Raw genomic sequence first — 13,514 nt, forward strand, 5'->3', positions numbered from 1 at the left:
CTATAACTGTACATTCATAACTCCATAACTGTACATTCATAACTCCATAATTGTACATTCATAATTTTCGAAGCTCTATGTTCACAATTTTAGAGCTCTATGTTCATAATTTTATCACTATGTTCATAATTGTAAGTTCATAATGTTAGAGCTCTTTGTTCATAATTTGATCAATAACTGTACATTCATAATTCCATACTGTAGATTCATAATCTCATAACTGTAGATTCATAACTCCATAACTGTAGATTCATAACTCTATAACTGTACATTCATAACTCCATAACTGTACATTCACAATCTTCGAAGCTCTATATTCACAATTTTAAAGCTCCATGGTCATAATTTTATCACTATATATGTTCATAATTGTAAGTTCATAATGTTAGAGCTCTGTGTTCATAATTTTATAATTGCATAACTGTATATTCATAACGACATAACTGTACATTCATAACGGCATAACTGTACATTCATAACAGCATAACTGTACATTCATAATCCAAAAAAAAAAAATAACGCCGTTTACGGCAAAACGCGCGCAAAATTTTTTTTTTTTAACTAAATGACGCGTTTTTTTTTTAAAAAACGACGTCGTTTTAGGCCCGTGTCCACAACTCAATGTGGACACGGGTCCAGGGCATAATTTGCCGGGCTTAACAAACTCCCAACAGCATAGTAAATATATTAAAACTTTTTTTTTTTTGAGGGGATATTAAAACTTTAAAATTTGACAAATTAAAAACATTTGCATTTGCCAAGATCTTCTGATCTAATAGCATTGAAGTTGGATTCCCATATACGAGGTTGTGGGTTCGCTTCTCAATGGAAACCGTTGGCTCTTTGTGCAAAGTAATTATAAACAGATACTACATTGTAATAGAGTCAGCAGCATTCAAAAAAACATTTGCATTTTATAACCATTATAAATTTTGAAATAGATTTCATAAGATTATAAATAAATAAATAAATAAAATGAAAAGAAAAAAAAAACTTCTAAGACAACATTTGGCTTTGACAGGTTAGTCACGCGGTAAGATAGAAAAAAAATAGATGGGTCATGTTTGGTAACATAGTTAACTTATCAGTTAATTTTGACATATTTAATCACACTTAATTGTTTGACTTGGTTAAACAATCAATATAAGTGTTTAATTAATTAGTTTTTTTTTTTGTAAGAATTTATTGTTCTAAAATGCTAAAATTCAAAAAGTTGTTCAAATCAACTTTTTCGATAAACTTTTTGAGAATGTCATTTTGCGTGTAATAACCTAACTGCTAATTTACCAAACAATTTTATACAATCAGCTAATGCTATCAACTAGTCAAACTCACTAACACAATCAACTAACAACTATTTACCAAACACCCAAATAATATTAAACGTAATATAAGTAAAAAAAAAATGGCAATTAGTTTCTCAATAAAGAGAAAAAAAAAAAAAATTGAATCACACAAGTCAAGTGAAGACAAAACTTCTTTTTTTTTTTTGTTTGCAAAAAAAAAAATAAAATCATACGAGTCAAATTAGATGAAGTCAGCAATTTTATTTCTTTTTTAATTTTAACTTATTGGGAGATAAAAGTTATAATATAACACATAATGGGGTGTTTGGTAAATAGATGTTAGTTGATTGAGTTAGTTTGTGTGACTACTTGATAACATTAGTTGATTGTAGAAAAGTGTTTGGTAAATTATTTCTTAACTGATAGCTGTTACATGCAAAATAACATTCTCAAAAAACTTATTGAAAAAGCTGATTGAAAAAAAAAGGTGTTTTGAGCAGCTTTTTGAATTTTTGAATATTAGAGCAATAAGCTATTACAAAAAGCTAATTAATCAAACATTCATATTGATTGTTTAACCAAGTCAAACAGCTAATAGTAATTAAATAAGTCAAAATTTACTGATAAACTAACTATGTTATCAAAAATGACCAATATAAGTTCTTCAAAAAAAAAAAAAACATGACCAATATAAGTAAAAAAAAAATGGCAATTATAGTTTTCAATAAAGCACAAAAATTTTGAATCACACAAGTCAAGTGAAGACAAAATTAGTTGATTTTAAATCTTAAATCATATGAGTTAAATTAAGATGAAGTCATCAATTTTATTTCGTTTTTAATTTTAAGTTATTTGATTTGAGTTAAGAGGTATGAAATGACTGGTTCTCAAGTGTTGGATCAATCATTATTGTGTGGACCATGGTCCACACAAGTTATATGGACTATATTTTGTCTACTACAAAATAATGTACATTCAGTACAAAAATAATGTACATTCAATATAAAAATAATGTATATTGCATACAGGGGATATACATTATTTTTGTTCTGAGTGTACATTATATTATATAATGTACATTCAGTACAAAAATAATGTACATTTAGTATATTAAAAATGTACTTTTTGTTATGGTCCACATAACATTGTGTGGACCATGGTCCATACAATAATTTGCCGTGTTGGATCCCGTGGGCTTTCAAATTACGCAAATTATGCTGTGCAACCGTGTGCACTATGTATGGTGCACACGGTTGCAAAAACGACATCGTTTTAACCAGGGCCGGATTTTAGGCTGTGCAAGCTGGGCTACCGCACAGGGCCCCCAATTTTAGAGGGGCCCCAAATTTTAGAGGTTCAATATTTAATTTTTACCTAGCTAGTTTAAAAATAAAAATTAAAAAGTTTTCAATTAAACTTTAAAGGTTTCATGAAGAGATGGTAAGAATGTGTATTTATTGTTTTTTAACTTGGAGGTCAAAGGTTCGAAACTTGCATGTATTAGTTTTAAAAATTATGATTTTGGTAGGGCCACATTTATTTACTAGAACAGGGCCACCAAAACTTAAAATACGGCCCTGGTTTTAACTAAAAACGCGCGTCCCACTTAAAAAAAAAAAAAAACAGGTTTGATTTCCGGAAATAACATTTTTTTGTGTGTATAATTTGAATTATATATTTACAAATTCATAACTATATATTCACAAATTCATAACTATATATCCACAGTGAATGAATAACACAAAATCCAGAATGAATGAACTAAATATCCACAATGATTGAACTAAATATCCACAATGAATGAACTAAATATCCATAAATTCATAACTATATATCCACAAATTCATAACTATATATCCACAATAATGCTATTGAGGGGAATCGAAACTGAAATTTTTTTTTTTTAAAATGGGATGCACGTTTTTAGCCAAAACGACGTCATTTTGCAACCGTGTGCACCATGCCGTTGCACAGCATAACTATTGTTCAAATTAGGGTTGGCTTGGTTCGTATGCCAACACCAGGGGACGACAAAAAACTATGGGCTTATTTACTGACAGTTTTTTTTCCTCTATTATTTCATGGAAAAACTAGAATATATGATTAAATTAAATTATTTTTAATTTATAAATTAAAAAATTAGTTAAATTTCAATTATATTGTTGTGTTCATATAAAAATACTGATATCGTAAATACTATCAGGTATATGTGTACTGATGTGGATAATATGGTTGTCCTTATAGATGAGTATCTGTTTGTAAGCTTATTAGTTTAAGGAATTGAGCTCGGGATTAGGTGACAGTGGTTCAGAAGGTCCCAAGGATAAAGCAATTGCGCAGAATGAGCAAAAAGTCCATCCCTCTTGCATTTAATGCGATGTTTATAGGAGAGCCGAGGGAACACATGCCGGAGGCTCGACATGCACAACACGTGCTGTCCATGCACAGAGGCAGGTCGGAGGCTAAGCTAATTTCTCCACGTGAACTAAGATTCTTGACGCCCTCGTTCTTGCCGCAATCGGATTTTACTAAGGAGAATGACATTCCGGTTTCTAAGTGGGGAAGGTCGGGCGATTCGTCCCGACCTGAGATGGTCGGAGTAACCCCAAAGGTAAGAAACTATATTGCCTCTAACTAAACCCTTGCTCGGTCCTTTATGACATATCGGGTCGGTCAACTCCTAGGGGTCGATAAATGCTCGGGAATGATTCCTCTTGACGATCCACTCGAGTACCGAGCAAGTACGAGATACATACAAGTACTGAAGTCGGGGAATATTCACTATCAAGTACAAATGTCAATGGTGAATAGATGTGGTCATGGGTCGGTTTAAGACCAAATCAACCTTGAATTGCCAGCACTGGGCTACTCTTGGTCAAATCATTTGAAGGCTCTGGCCTAATCTTGAAATCGGCCCAAGCCCGTAACTAGGGCAAACTGTATTGTAGGCTATAGTCTATATTGCAAGGTAGATCAATAATAAATGTTTATTTTTAATATAATAAATTTTCATTTTTAATATATTGAATACTTATTTTTAGGTAATACAATAAAAATAAACCTTCAAACAAATGAATTTTATAGTACACCAAAATAAACCTTCAAAAAATAAACTTGTAGTATACTAAAATATAACCTTCAATAGTCTAAAAATAAACATGTATATCAAGGATCCACCTTGCAATATAGATCATGGTCTAAAGTATACTGATTTCTAATTGGCATGTGACTAAGATCGAATCAAGCCCGAACAAAGCCTAGCCCCCTATCTAAGGATGACCATGGTTCGGTTCAAACCAAACCGTCTACTGTTGGAACAGAACCGGAACCAAACCATTCCATAACCAAAAAAAATATTATAGTTTATGTTTTTTAGTTTAACATTAAAGTTTAAATTAAATATTTGATATGACCATTTTAAAAAAAATTCTAGATTAAAATATTAATTGTAGAGGTGGTAGCATCAAGTTAGTGCATGTCTTTCGTGAACAGAATTTTGTTGCGGACTTTTTGGCTACGGTAGCTACTAACAGGAGGGAGCCTTGTATTATTTTTGCTTCCCCTCCCCCTGACTGTGAAACTTTGATTTGTAATGATCAAATGAGAGCTGTGAGTGATCGTCTCATGCTTGAGACGGAGTAGGCAGTTTTGTTTTTCTATCCCTCTGCCTAGGGTGTCCCCCTCCCGTTTGTAGTTTCAAAAAAAAAAAAATAGAACATAAAATTTTGTTAAAAGAAAAACCATAAAACCGTTTAGAACTGACGATTCAAACCGGCCGAAATAATAGATTCGGCAATTTAAAAACCAGAACCGGGGTATTTTCAAAAAAAGGAATCAGAACCGGGGTCATGGCTACCCCTACCACCACCCCTCCCCCCCCAAACATCCAATATTTATTTTAAATGTTTGGTATAATATTCAAAATTATTAATACAGTAGAACCGGGGTCACTACATGCAATTTGTAGTAAAGTAGGTATGTATTAAAAACTATATTAGATAGTTTGAAAGAATATTTAGCAATTAATTATAAGATTAAAGGTTTCAATCTTAAAATACACAATAAAATAAATAAATTTTATACATTAAATTAAAAAAAAAATCATGGGTCTTGTAGACACCGAAAATTTGAACGCAACAAATGAGCTGATAAATGGTTATTGGACCGACGTCGAGATTAAATGTTGGACCAATTTAATTAATTGGATCACATAAATTAATTTAATTTAATTAGTCCAATTAAGTTTGATTTGGGCCATGGAATTAATTAATTAACTGGTCCAAGCCCATTGCATATTTGAATTTGAATTTTAAATTATAATTATAATTTAAATATAATATTAATTTTATTATATTTGAATTAGATAATTATAATTTAATTTGAATTTGAATTCGATTATACAATAATGAACCTAGACTTAATTCTGGGCAAGGTTCATTTTCTAGAATATTTAATTAATTAATTAAAGGGGGAGTTTGTTGAGGAATGTTGGTTAGGCTTCTAGTATAAATAGAGCTTTCATTTCATTCCAAAAGACACTTGAAAGCTTGGAGAACTTGAAGACTTAAGGAGTTGAGAGCATTTGAAAAGCTTGAAGGCATTGAAGAACGCTTGAAGTTGAAGGCATTTTTCTTGATTTTGCAGGCAATTTGAATCCATTGCAGGTACTTTGGAGCCTTGCAGAATTGATTGTCTCGAAGATATTAAAGTCTTTTGAAGGCATTTGAGGATCTTAAAGCAGCTTGAATCCATTGCATGTGTTTTGAAACTTTGCAGGGTTGATTACTTCTAAATTCTTGACGCTCATTGTTGGAAGTTACGCCACTTAAATCCCGGAAGCTACGCCACTTGAATCCCGGAGGCACGCGCCAATTGAATCCCGGAGGCTACGCTATTTGAATCCCGGAGGCACTTCCATAGATAACGTCAGTGAAGAATCAGAGGACTAGACAGAGATTTTGTACATGCATTGAATTATACACACACTGTACAAGAAATTTTGTGAATATATACAAAGTTTATTTTTTGTGTTTACAGATTTTGGCACGCCCAGTGGGACAACTCTGCCTCTCATCTCTTCACTGTTGATTCGCGAGCTCTACAAGGAAGGAATCTAAATGGCATCAAGAAATCCCTCCTCCAAGATGACATATGCTCAGGCTACCCGCTCCAGGGCATCATCTGCGGCGGGTTCCGGTGATAGCCAAGGCGTGGGAGGAGCAATGACTCGAAGCCGAGTGAGGAACCTAGGGGTCCAACTCCACGAGGCCCAGGACATTGCCCGCCACATCGTCCGAAGGATTGACAGAAACTCCACTATGTCACGGAGAGCTGCACATGACAAAGGATCATTCTCTACAAAGGAAACTGTTGCTGACCAGAATCCTACAAGTGAGGGAGCTCCAAGCAACAAGAGTCCTGCGAGCCCTATTCCCTTGAATAAAACTCCAAGCAGTGGAAGTTCATCACAGTCATCACTTCTGCAGAGAACGTCACTGGAATGGAATCACATATACACGATCATGCCCGCTATGACAACGAACGCGGCTTCGGTGGAGGAACAACTCGCAAACATCACTAAATCTCTCGAGGGGATAGCTGCACTCATGCATAACCAAGAAAGGCGGATCAATGAGCTCAGCGAAAAGGTTGAAAGCGGAAGGAACGGCGAAACAAGTCGGGCTTCCGGGAAGCAGCCTCAAACCCAAAGAGATGAGATTGATGTCGAGTCCCTGCGCCATCAAAGTAGGCCAGGAATGGAAGAGACAATCTCCCGTCCACCACCCGCCGAGAAGAGTATCCCAATTTCTGAGGGCATGATACCCGTTGAGCAGTTGAATGAGTACATCATGGGAGCGATCAAGGGGAAGCTCGAGAGAGGACAATCTTCATATACTTACACTAAGCCATATACTCAGAGAATTGAAGAAATGAAAATGCCGCTGGGCTATCAACCTCCCAAGTTCCAGCAGTTTGATGGAAAAGGCAACCCGAGGCAGCACATCGCCCACTTCGTTGAAACCTGTAATGATGCAGGAACATACGGAGATCTCCTCGTCAAGCAGTTCGTCCGCTTTCTGAAGGGCACTGCCTTTGATTGGTACACAGACCTGGAGCATGGTTGCATTGATAGCTGGAATGATATGGAGCGCGAGTTTTTGACCCGCTTCTACAGCACCAGGAGGACTGTCAGCTTCTTGGAACTCACCACTACCCACCAATGGAAGGGTGAGCGTGCGGGCACTTACATCGAGAGATGGAGGGAGTTGTGCCTTAACTGTAAAGAGAGGATATCACAAAGCTCCGCAATTGAAATGTGCATCCAAGGGATGCACTTCGAGCTCTCTTATATCTTGCAAGGAATCAAACCTAGAACATTTGAAGAACTATCCAGTCGTGCTCACGACATGGAGTTGAGTATTGAAGCCAATGGAGGGCTCGGCATGTCAAGTATCCCTAGCTCATCCAAGGCGCCTGTAAAACAAGAATTCAAGAAAGGGGGGAAACCCTTCCCGAAACAAGAAAAGAAGGAAGCCATGAACGTAAAAACAGCACCAATGCGGGTTTTCGCCAAAGTAACTGAAAATCCCAGGCTAAGGCCATTTTCCCGCCCATCTCGGGGTACTAGAATCATTGAAGAGATGCAGCAAAAACAGTATCCGTTCTTGGACTCTGATGTGTCACCCATGTTTGATGAATTGTTAAAGCTTAAGTTGATTGAATTACCGGAGATGAAGCGTCCCAAAGAAGCTTCTAAGGCGGACGACCCCAACTATTGCAAGTATCATCGTCTCCTCGGACACCCAATTGAAAAATGCTTCGTCTTTAAAGATAAGGTGATGAGACTTGCTCGTGATGGAAAGATTGAGCTGGCTGATGCAACTGCCAGCACCAACCAAATTTCATGCGGAAGGTTCGCTCCGTTAGTTGAGGAGAGTGATGAAGAGGATGGGGGCAAGCAATACAAACGCCCGCTTCCATTTATTGTGAAACATGCTACTAAGCAACAGCCGGAGTTACCACAGGTCAATTCGGTATGCGAGAAGGATTGGGTAATTGTTACCCGCAAAAAACAAAGGAACAATGCTGGACATATTAGATCTTTGAAGAGAATAACGAAGCAATGGGTTGAGAGAAAGCCAGCAAGGGACCTCGCCTATGACACAAAGATGCGAGGACGTCCCGGCACGTCCCGAACACCAGTTGCCCTGGCTCAATTCATGCCGAAGGCGCTTCCCCCGCACGGGACAAATATTCCTGGAACTTGCTTGAATATTAAAGAGAGACATGTTGAAGAGGATGAATGTTCATTCCCCGTGATTGAAGGAGGTGACGAGGTTCAAGTCCACAAAGCCGCGTCTTATACCGCCGAGATAACTTTTAAAGATGAGGATCTGTTGCTTGGTGGTACACCACATAATCGTCCATTGTTTGTTGAAGGTTATGCCCGCGAGCAAAAGATTAAAAGGATTTTGATTGATCAAGGGTCGGCTGTGAACATTCTATCACTCCGAGCTATGAAAGAACTTGGCATCTCCACCGATGAGCTCTCTCAAAGCCACTTAATGATTCAAGGATTTAATCAAGGCAGACAAAGAGCACTCGGTACCATCAGACTCGACCTCAGGATCGGAACACTAAACTCGAGTACACTATGTTATGTGATAGATGCAAGGACATCCTACAACTTGCTGCTGGGCCGGCCTTGGATACATGAGAATGGAGTAGTTCCCTCGTCCTGGCACCAATGCCTCATGTTTGAAAAAGGCGGGGTGATAGAAAAGGTAGTCGCTGATGAAACTCCCTTCATCGAAGCAGAATCATACTTTGCAGATGCAAAGTTTTATTTGAAGAAACAAGTTGTAGAGGAGGCTGAACAAAGCAAGGTTGACACACCTCTTGATCCAAAATGGAAAGGCAAGCAGGTTGTAGACCAAGCTCATTGCGACAAGGAACTTGTGTTCCCACTTGCAAGGATTGAAACATTAAAAGCAGCTCCAGTTAAACTGCTTAAAGATGAAGTTCAAGTTGGGACAAGTCAAACAGTGCCCGCTAAGCGCACTGGCGGCTTCGACCCTAATGTATATAAACTTCTATTCAAAGCTGGATATGATCCCAAAGAGCCACAGAAGCTGGGGAAACTCATCCCAAAAGCTGGTGGTAAAGGCAAGTCAAATCAGCAGGAGCCGCATCAACGCAAGGGATTGGGTTACGTTCCCCCTAAGCCCGTGCGAATATTCATAAACAGAGCCACAAGTAATTGCATCACTTCTACAGATGAGGAGGAAGGTGACAAGAAACAGTCTGTTTTTGATAGAATCGGAGATGTAGAATCACGACAATCAGTCTTCCGCAGACTTGGGCCGAATCCCAAACCGGCTAAGAGAAAATCAGTACATGACAGAATTGGGCCTACTCAGAGTTCGAAGGAGCAGACCAACCCTCCTACTGAAATGGAACCCTCAAAAAGGCTCAGGAGTGCCGTTCCATCTCGCATGAGAAGGGAAGTTAATATCCATGTCTCGTGTGGTGAAGTTTTGAAGGTCCAACCAAGAACCATTGTACACACCCAAGTGCAAGAAAGAAGTCAAGAAAATATTGATTCAAGTTGTGAGGCAACACCAAGTCAAGATGAGATGGCATCGTCATTTCATATAACATTATACGATGAGATTCCAACCGAGGGTGAAGATGCAGAGGATGCACCTCAAGAGCTAGAAGAAGGGGTACAAGCCGCAGTGGACGAACTAAAGGAGGTGGATCTAGGAACTCCTGAAAGTCCTCGACCTATCTTCATTAGTTCACTCCTTTCCAACGAAGATGAAGAAATATATGTCACACTTTTGAAAGAATATATCGATGTATTTGCATGGACATATAAGGAGATGCCAGGGTTGGACCCAAAGGTAGCCGTGCACCGCTTGGCAATAAAAAAGGGGTGTCGCCCGATTAAGCAAGCTCAACGGCGCTTCCGCCCCGAGCTCATTCCCTCAATCGAAGCAGAAGTCAACAAGCTTATAGAGGCTGGTTTCATTCGCGAAGTTAAATACCCAACTTGGATATCCAGCATTGTGCCTGTGCGCAAGAAGAATGGCCAGATCCGCGTGTGCGTAGACTTTCGAGATCTTAATGTTGCATGCCCGAAAGATGACTTCCTGCTCCCTATCACAGAGTTAATGATAGATGCTGTAACTGGACACGAGATCATGTCATTCATGGATGGCTCATCCGGTTACAATCAAATCCGCATGGCGCCAGAAGATGAGGAGTTTACTGCGTTTCGTACGCCAAAAGGTATCTACTGCTACAAAGTGATGCCCTTTGGTTTGAAAAATGCAGGTGCTACATACCAAAGGGCCATGCAGACTATATTTGACGACATGCTGCATAAAATGGTGGAATGTTACGTAGACGACCTGGTTGTGAAGTCGAAACTCCGCACAGATCACATGATGCATCTAAGACAAGTATTTGACCGCTTGCGGAAGTTTCAACTCAAAATGAACCCCCTGAAATGTGCTTTTGGGGTTGCTGCTGGCAAATTCCTTGGGTTTACTGTTCGACATAGGGGCATTGAGATCGAACAAGCAAAGATCGACGCTATAATGAAGATGCCTGAGCCAAAGAACCTTCATGAGCTTAAAAGCTTGCAAGGGAAGTTGGCTTATATAAGAAGATTCATATCAAACCTAGCAGGAAGATGTCAGCCCTTTAGCCGGTTAATGAAGAAGGGTGTCCCGTTTGTATGGGATGAGGCCTGCAAGAATGCATTTCAAAGCATCAAGTCCTATTTAATGAAGTCGCCTGTGCTAACTGCTCCAATTCCAGGACGCTCGCTGATCCTTTACATCTCCGCCCAAGAAAGCTCGGTGGGTGCTTTACTTGCACAAGAGAATGATAACCGGAAAGAAAATGCCCTTTATTATTTAAGTAGAATGATGACGCCAAATGAGCTCAAATATCTGCCAATTGAGAAGTTGTGTCTGGCCCTTGTATTCGCCATCAGGAAGCTCAAGCATTATTTCGAAGCGCATACAATTCGACTAGTTTCCAGGGCAAACCCAGTGAAGTATGTCATGTCAAAGGTTGTTCTTTCCGATCGACTTGCTAGGTGGTACTTATTATTTCAACAGTTTGAGATCAGTTATGTACCACAGAAGTCCATCAAGGGGCAAGCCTTAGCAGATTTCCTAGCTGATCATCCAATTCCTGCCGAATGGGAGCTGTCCAGTGACCTACCTGATGAGGATGTGCTTGTGGTTGAAGTTTTACCTCCATGGAAGATGTACTTTGATAGAGCGGCACACAAAGAGGGGGCAGGTGCTGGAGTTGTCTTTGTTACGCCTGAAGGGGAAGTGCTTCCTTATTCATTTACCTTGACGAAACGCTGCTCGAACAATGTTGCCGAGTATCAGGCACTCATTTTGGGACTTGAAATTGCAGCCGATATGAAGCAACTAAGGGTTAACATATACGGGGACTCCAAACTAATTATCAACCAAGTTCTTGGGGTTTACAAAGTAAAAAAGCCTGAGTTGATCCCATACAACAGTTATGCAAAGACACTCCTGCATTGGCTAGGAGATGCTACGATGGAGCATATTCCAAGGAAACATAATAAGCAAGCCGATGCCTTAGCTGCTTTGGCTTCAACTATATCACATCCTATAGATGAGGCTCGGCTACGAGTATGCCAAAAATGGGTGGTCCTCCAATCTTCGAGGACGATGGCTCTCTTGACGACATTGTTGAACTCCCGACTGCTTCTGTCTATGAGGTAGATAAAGAGGATTGGAGGCAATCATTGATTGACTACCTTGTTGATGGGAAGTTACCTCAAGACCCTCGTAAGAGGGTAGATGTAAGACGTCGAGCTCCTCGCTTCATATATTTCAAGGATGCTCTATACCGGCGCTCGTTTGATGGTGTGTTTCTTCGATGTTTAGGCGAAGAGGAAGCTTTACAAGCGATGGAGGAGGCTCACTCTGGAGTGTGCGGTGCTCATCAGTCTGGTCCTAAGTTACATTTTCACATCAAAAGAATGGGTTACTACTGGCCTACGATGGTGAAGGATTGCATAGACTATGCACGGAGATGTCAAGCATGTCAATTTCATGCGAACTTTATCCATCAACCTCCCGAACCGCTACATCCGACGGTAGCATCGTGGCCATTTGATGCATGGGGGCTCGATGTGGTTGGTCCTATTACACCCAAGTCATCAGCAGGGCATTCGTATATATTAGCAGCACCGATTATTTCTCAAAGTGGGCTGAAGCAGTGGCTTTAAATGAAGTGAAGAAGGAAAATGTTGCAGATTTCATCCGAGTTCACATTATCTATCGTTTTGGCATCCCTCGGTATATCCTAACCGACAACGGAAAACCATTCGATAATAAATTGATGGATAAAATCTGCAAACTTTTTGAGTTCGAGCAAAGAAATTCATCAGCTTATTATGCAGCTGCAAATGGACTTGCCGGGGCTTTTAACAAAACTCTATGCAATCTACTAAAAAAGGTGGTGTCGAAGTCAAAACGTGATTGGCAAGAGAGGATGGAAGAAGCACTGTGGGCATACAGAACTACATACCGTACACCAACACAAAGCACTCCATACTCACTGGTTTACGGGGTTGAAGCAGTCTTGCCTCTTGAACGCCAAATACCTTCTCTAAGGTTAGCTATCCAAGAAGGTCTTACAAACGAGGATAATGTAAAGTTGCGGTTGGCAGAGTTAGAAGCTCTCGATGAGAAGAGATTGCAGGCCCAACAAAGTTTAGAATGCTATCAAGCTCGAATTTCTAGAGCTTTCAAAAGAGGGTAAGGATTCGCTCATTTCAGGTTGGTGACAAGGTGTTGGCAGTTCGTAGACCCTATCATCATTACAAGGAAAACTGGGCACAAAGTTTACTCCAAAATGGGATGGACCTTACGTGGTACAAGAAGCATACTCAGGAGGTGCTTACAAGCTAATTGATGAGATGGTGTGTGAGTTGGCCCTATTAACGGGAAATTCTTAAAGATCTATCATCCCTAAGCCACACGGACTACGTAATGAATGATATCACAAAAAATGCAGCACGTGGTTAAACTGCTAATGCATCTCGCTTGTCTATGAGTGGGCCCAAGTCATAGACTCTCTTGACCCGCACGAGCTTAAACTGTGTACGGTAAACTCCTGGCCCGCATGAGTTTAAACTGTGAACGGCCCTACCTATTCAAATGG

The 13,514-nt window shown here is 39.4% G+C and overlaps 1 protein-coding gene across 1 annotated transcript; it reads left to right on the plus strand.

Moving 5' to 3' along the window:
• The first annotated feature begins 11,008 nt into the window (after nucleotides 1-11,008).
• Nucleotides 11,009-12,067, plus strand: LOC109150788. The gene has a single exon (XM_019298765.1). It carries the CDS (start codon nucleotides 11,009-11,011, stop codon nucleotides 12,065-12,067), a length of 1,059 nt encoding a protein of 352 aa, XP_019154310.1.
• Nucleotides 12,068-13,514: the final 1,447 nt, after the last annotated feature.

The sequence above is a fragment of the Ipomoea nil genome, unplaced genomic scaffold, assembly GCF_001879475.1.
Source record: "Ipomoea nil cultivar Tokyo-kokei standard unplaced genomic scaffold, Asagao_1.1 scaffold2280, whole genome shotgun sequence".
In the NCBI taxonomy this organism is placed as follows: domain Eukaryota; kingdom Viridiplantae; phylum Streptophyta; class Magnoliopsida; order Solanales; family Convolvulaceae; genus Ipomoea; species Ipomoea nil.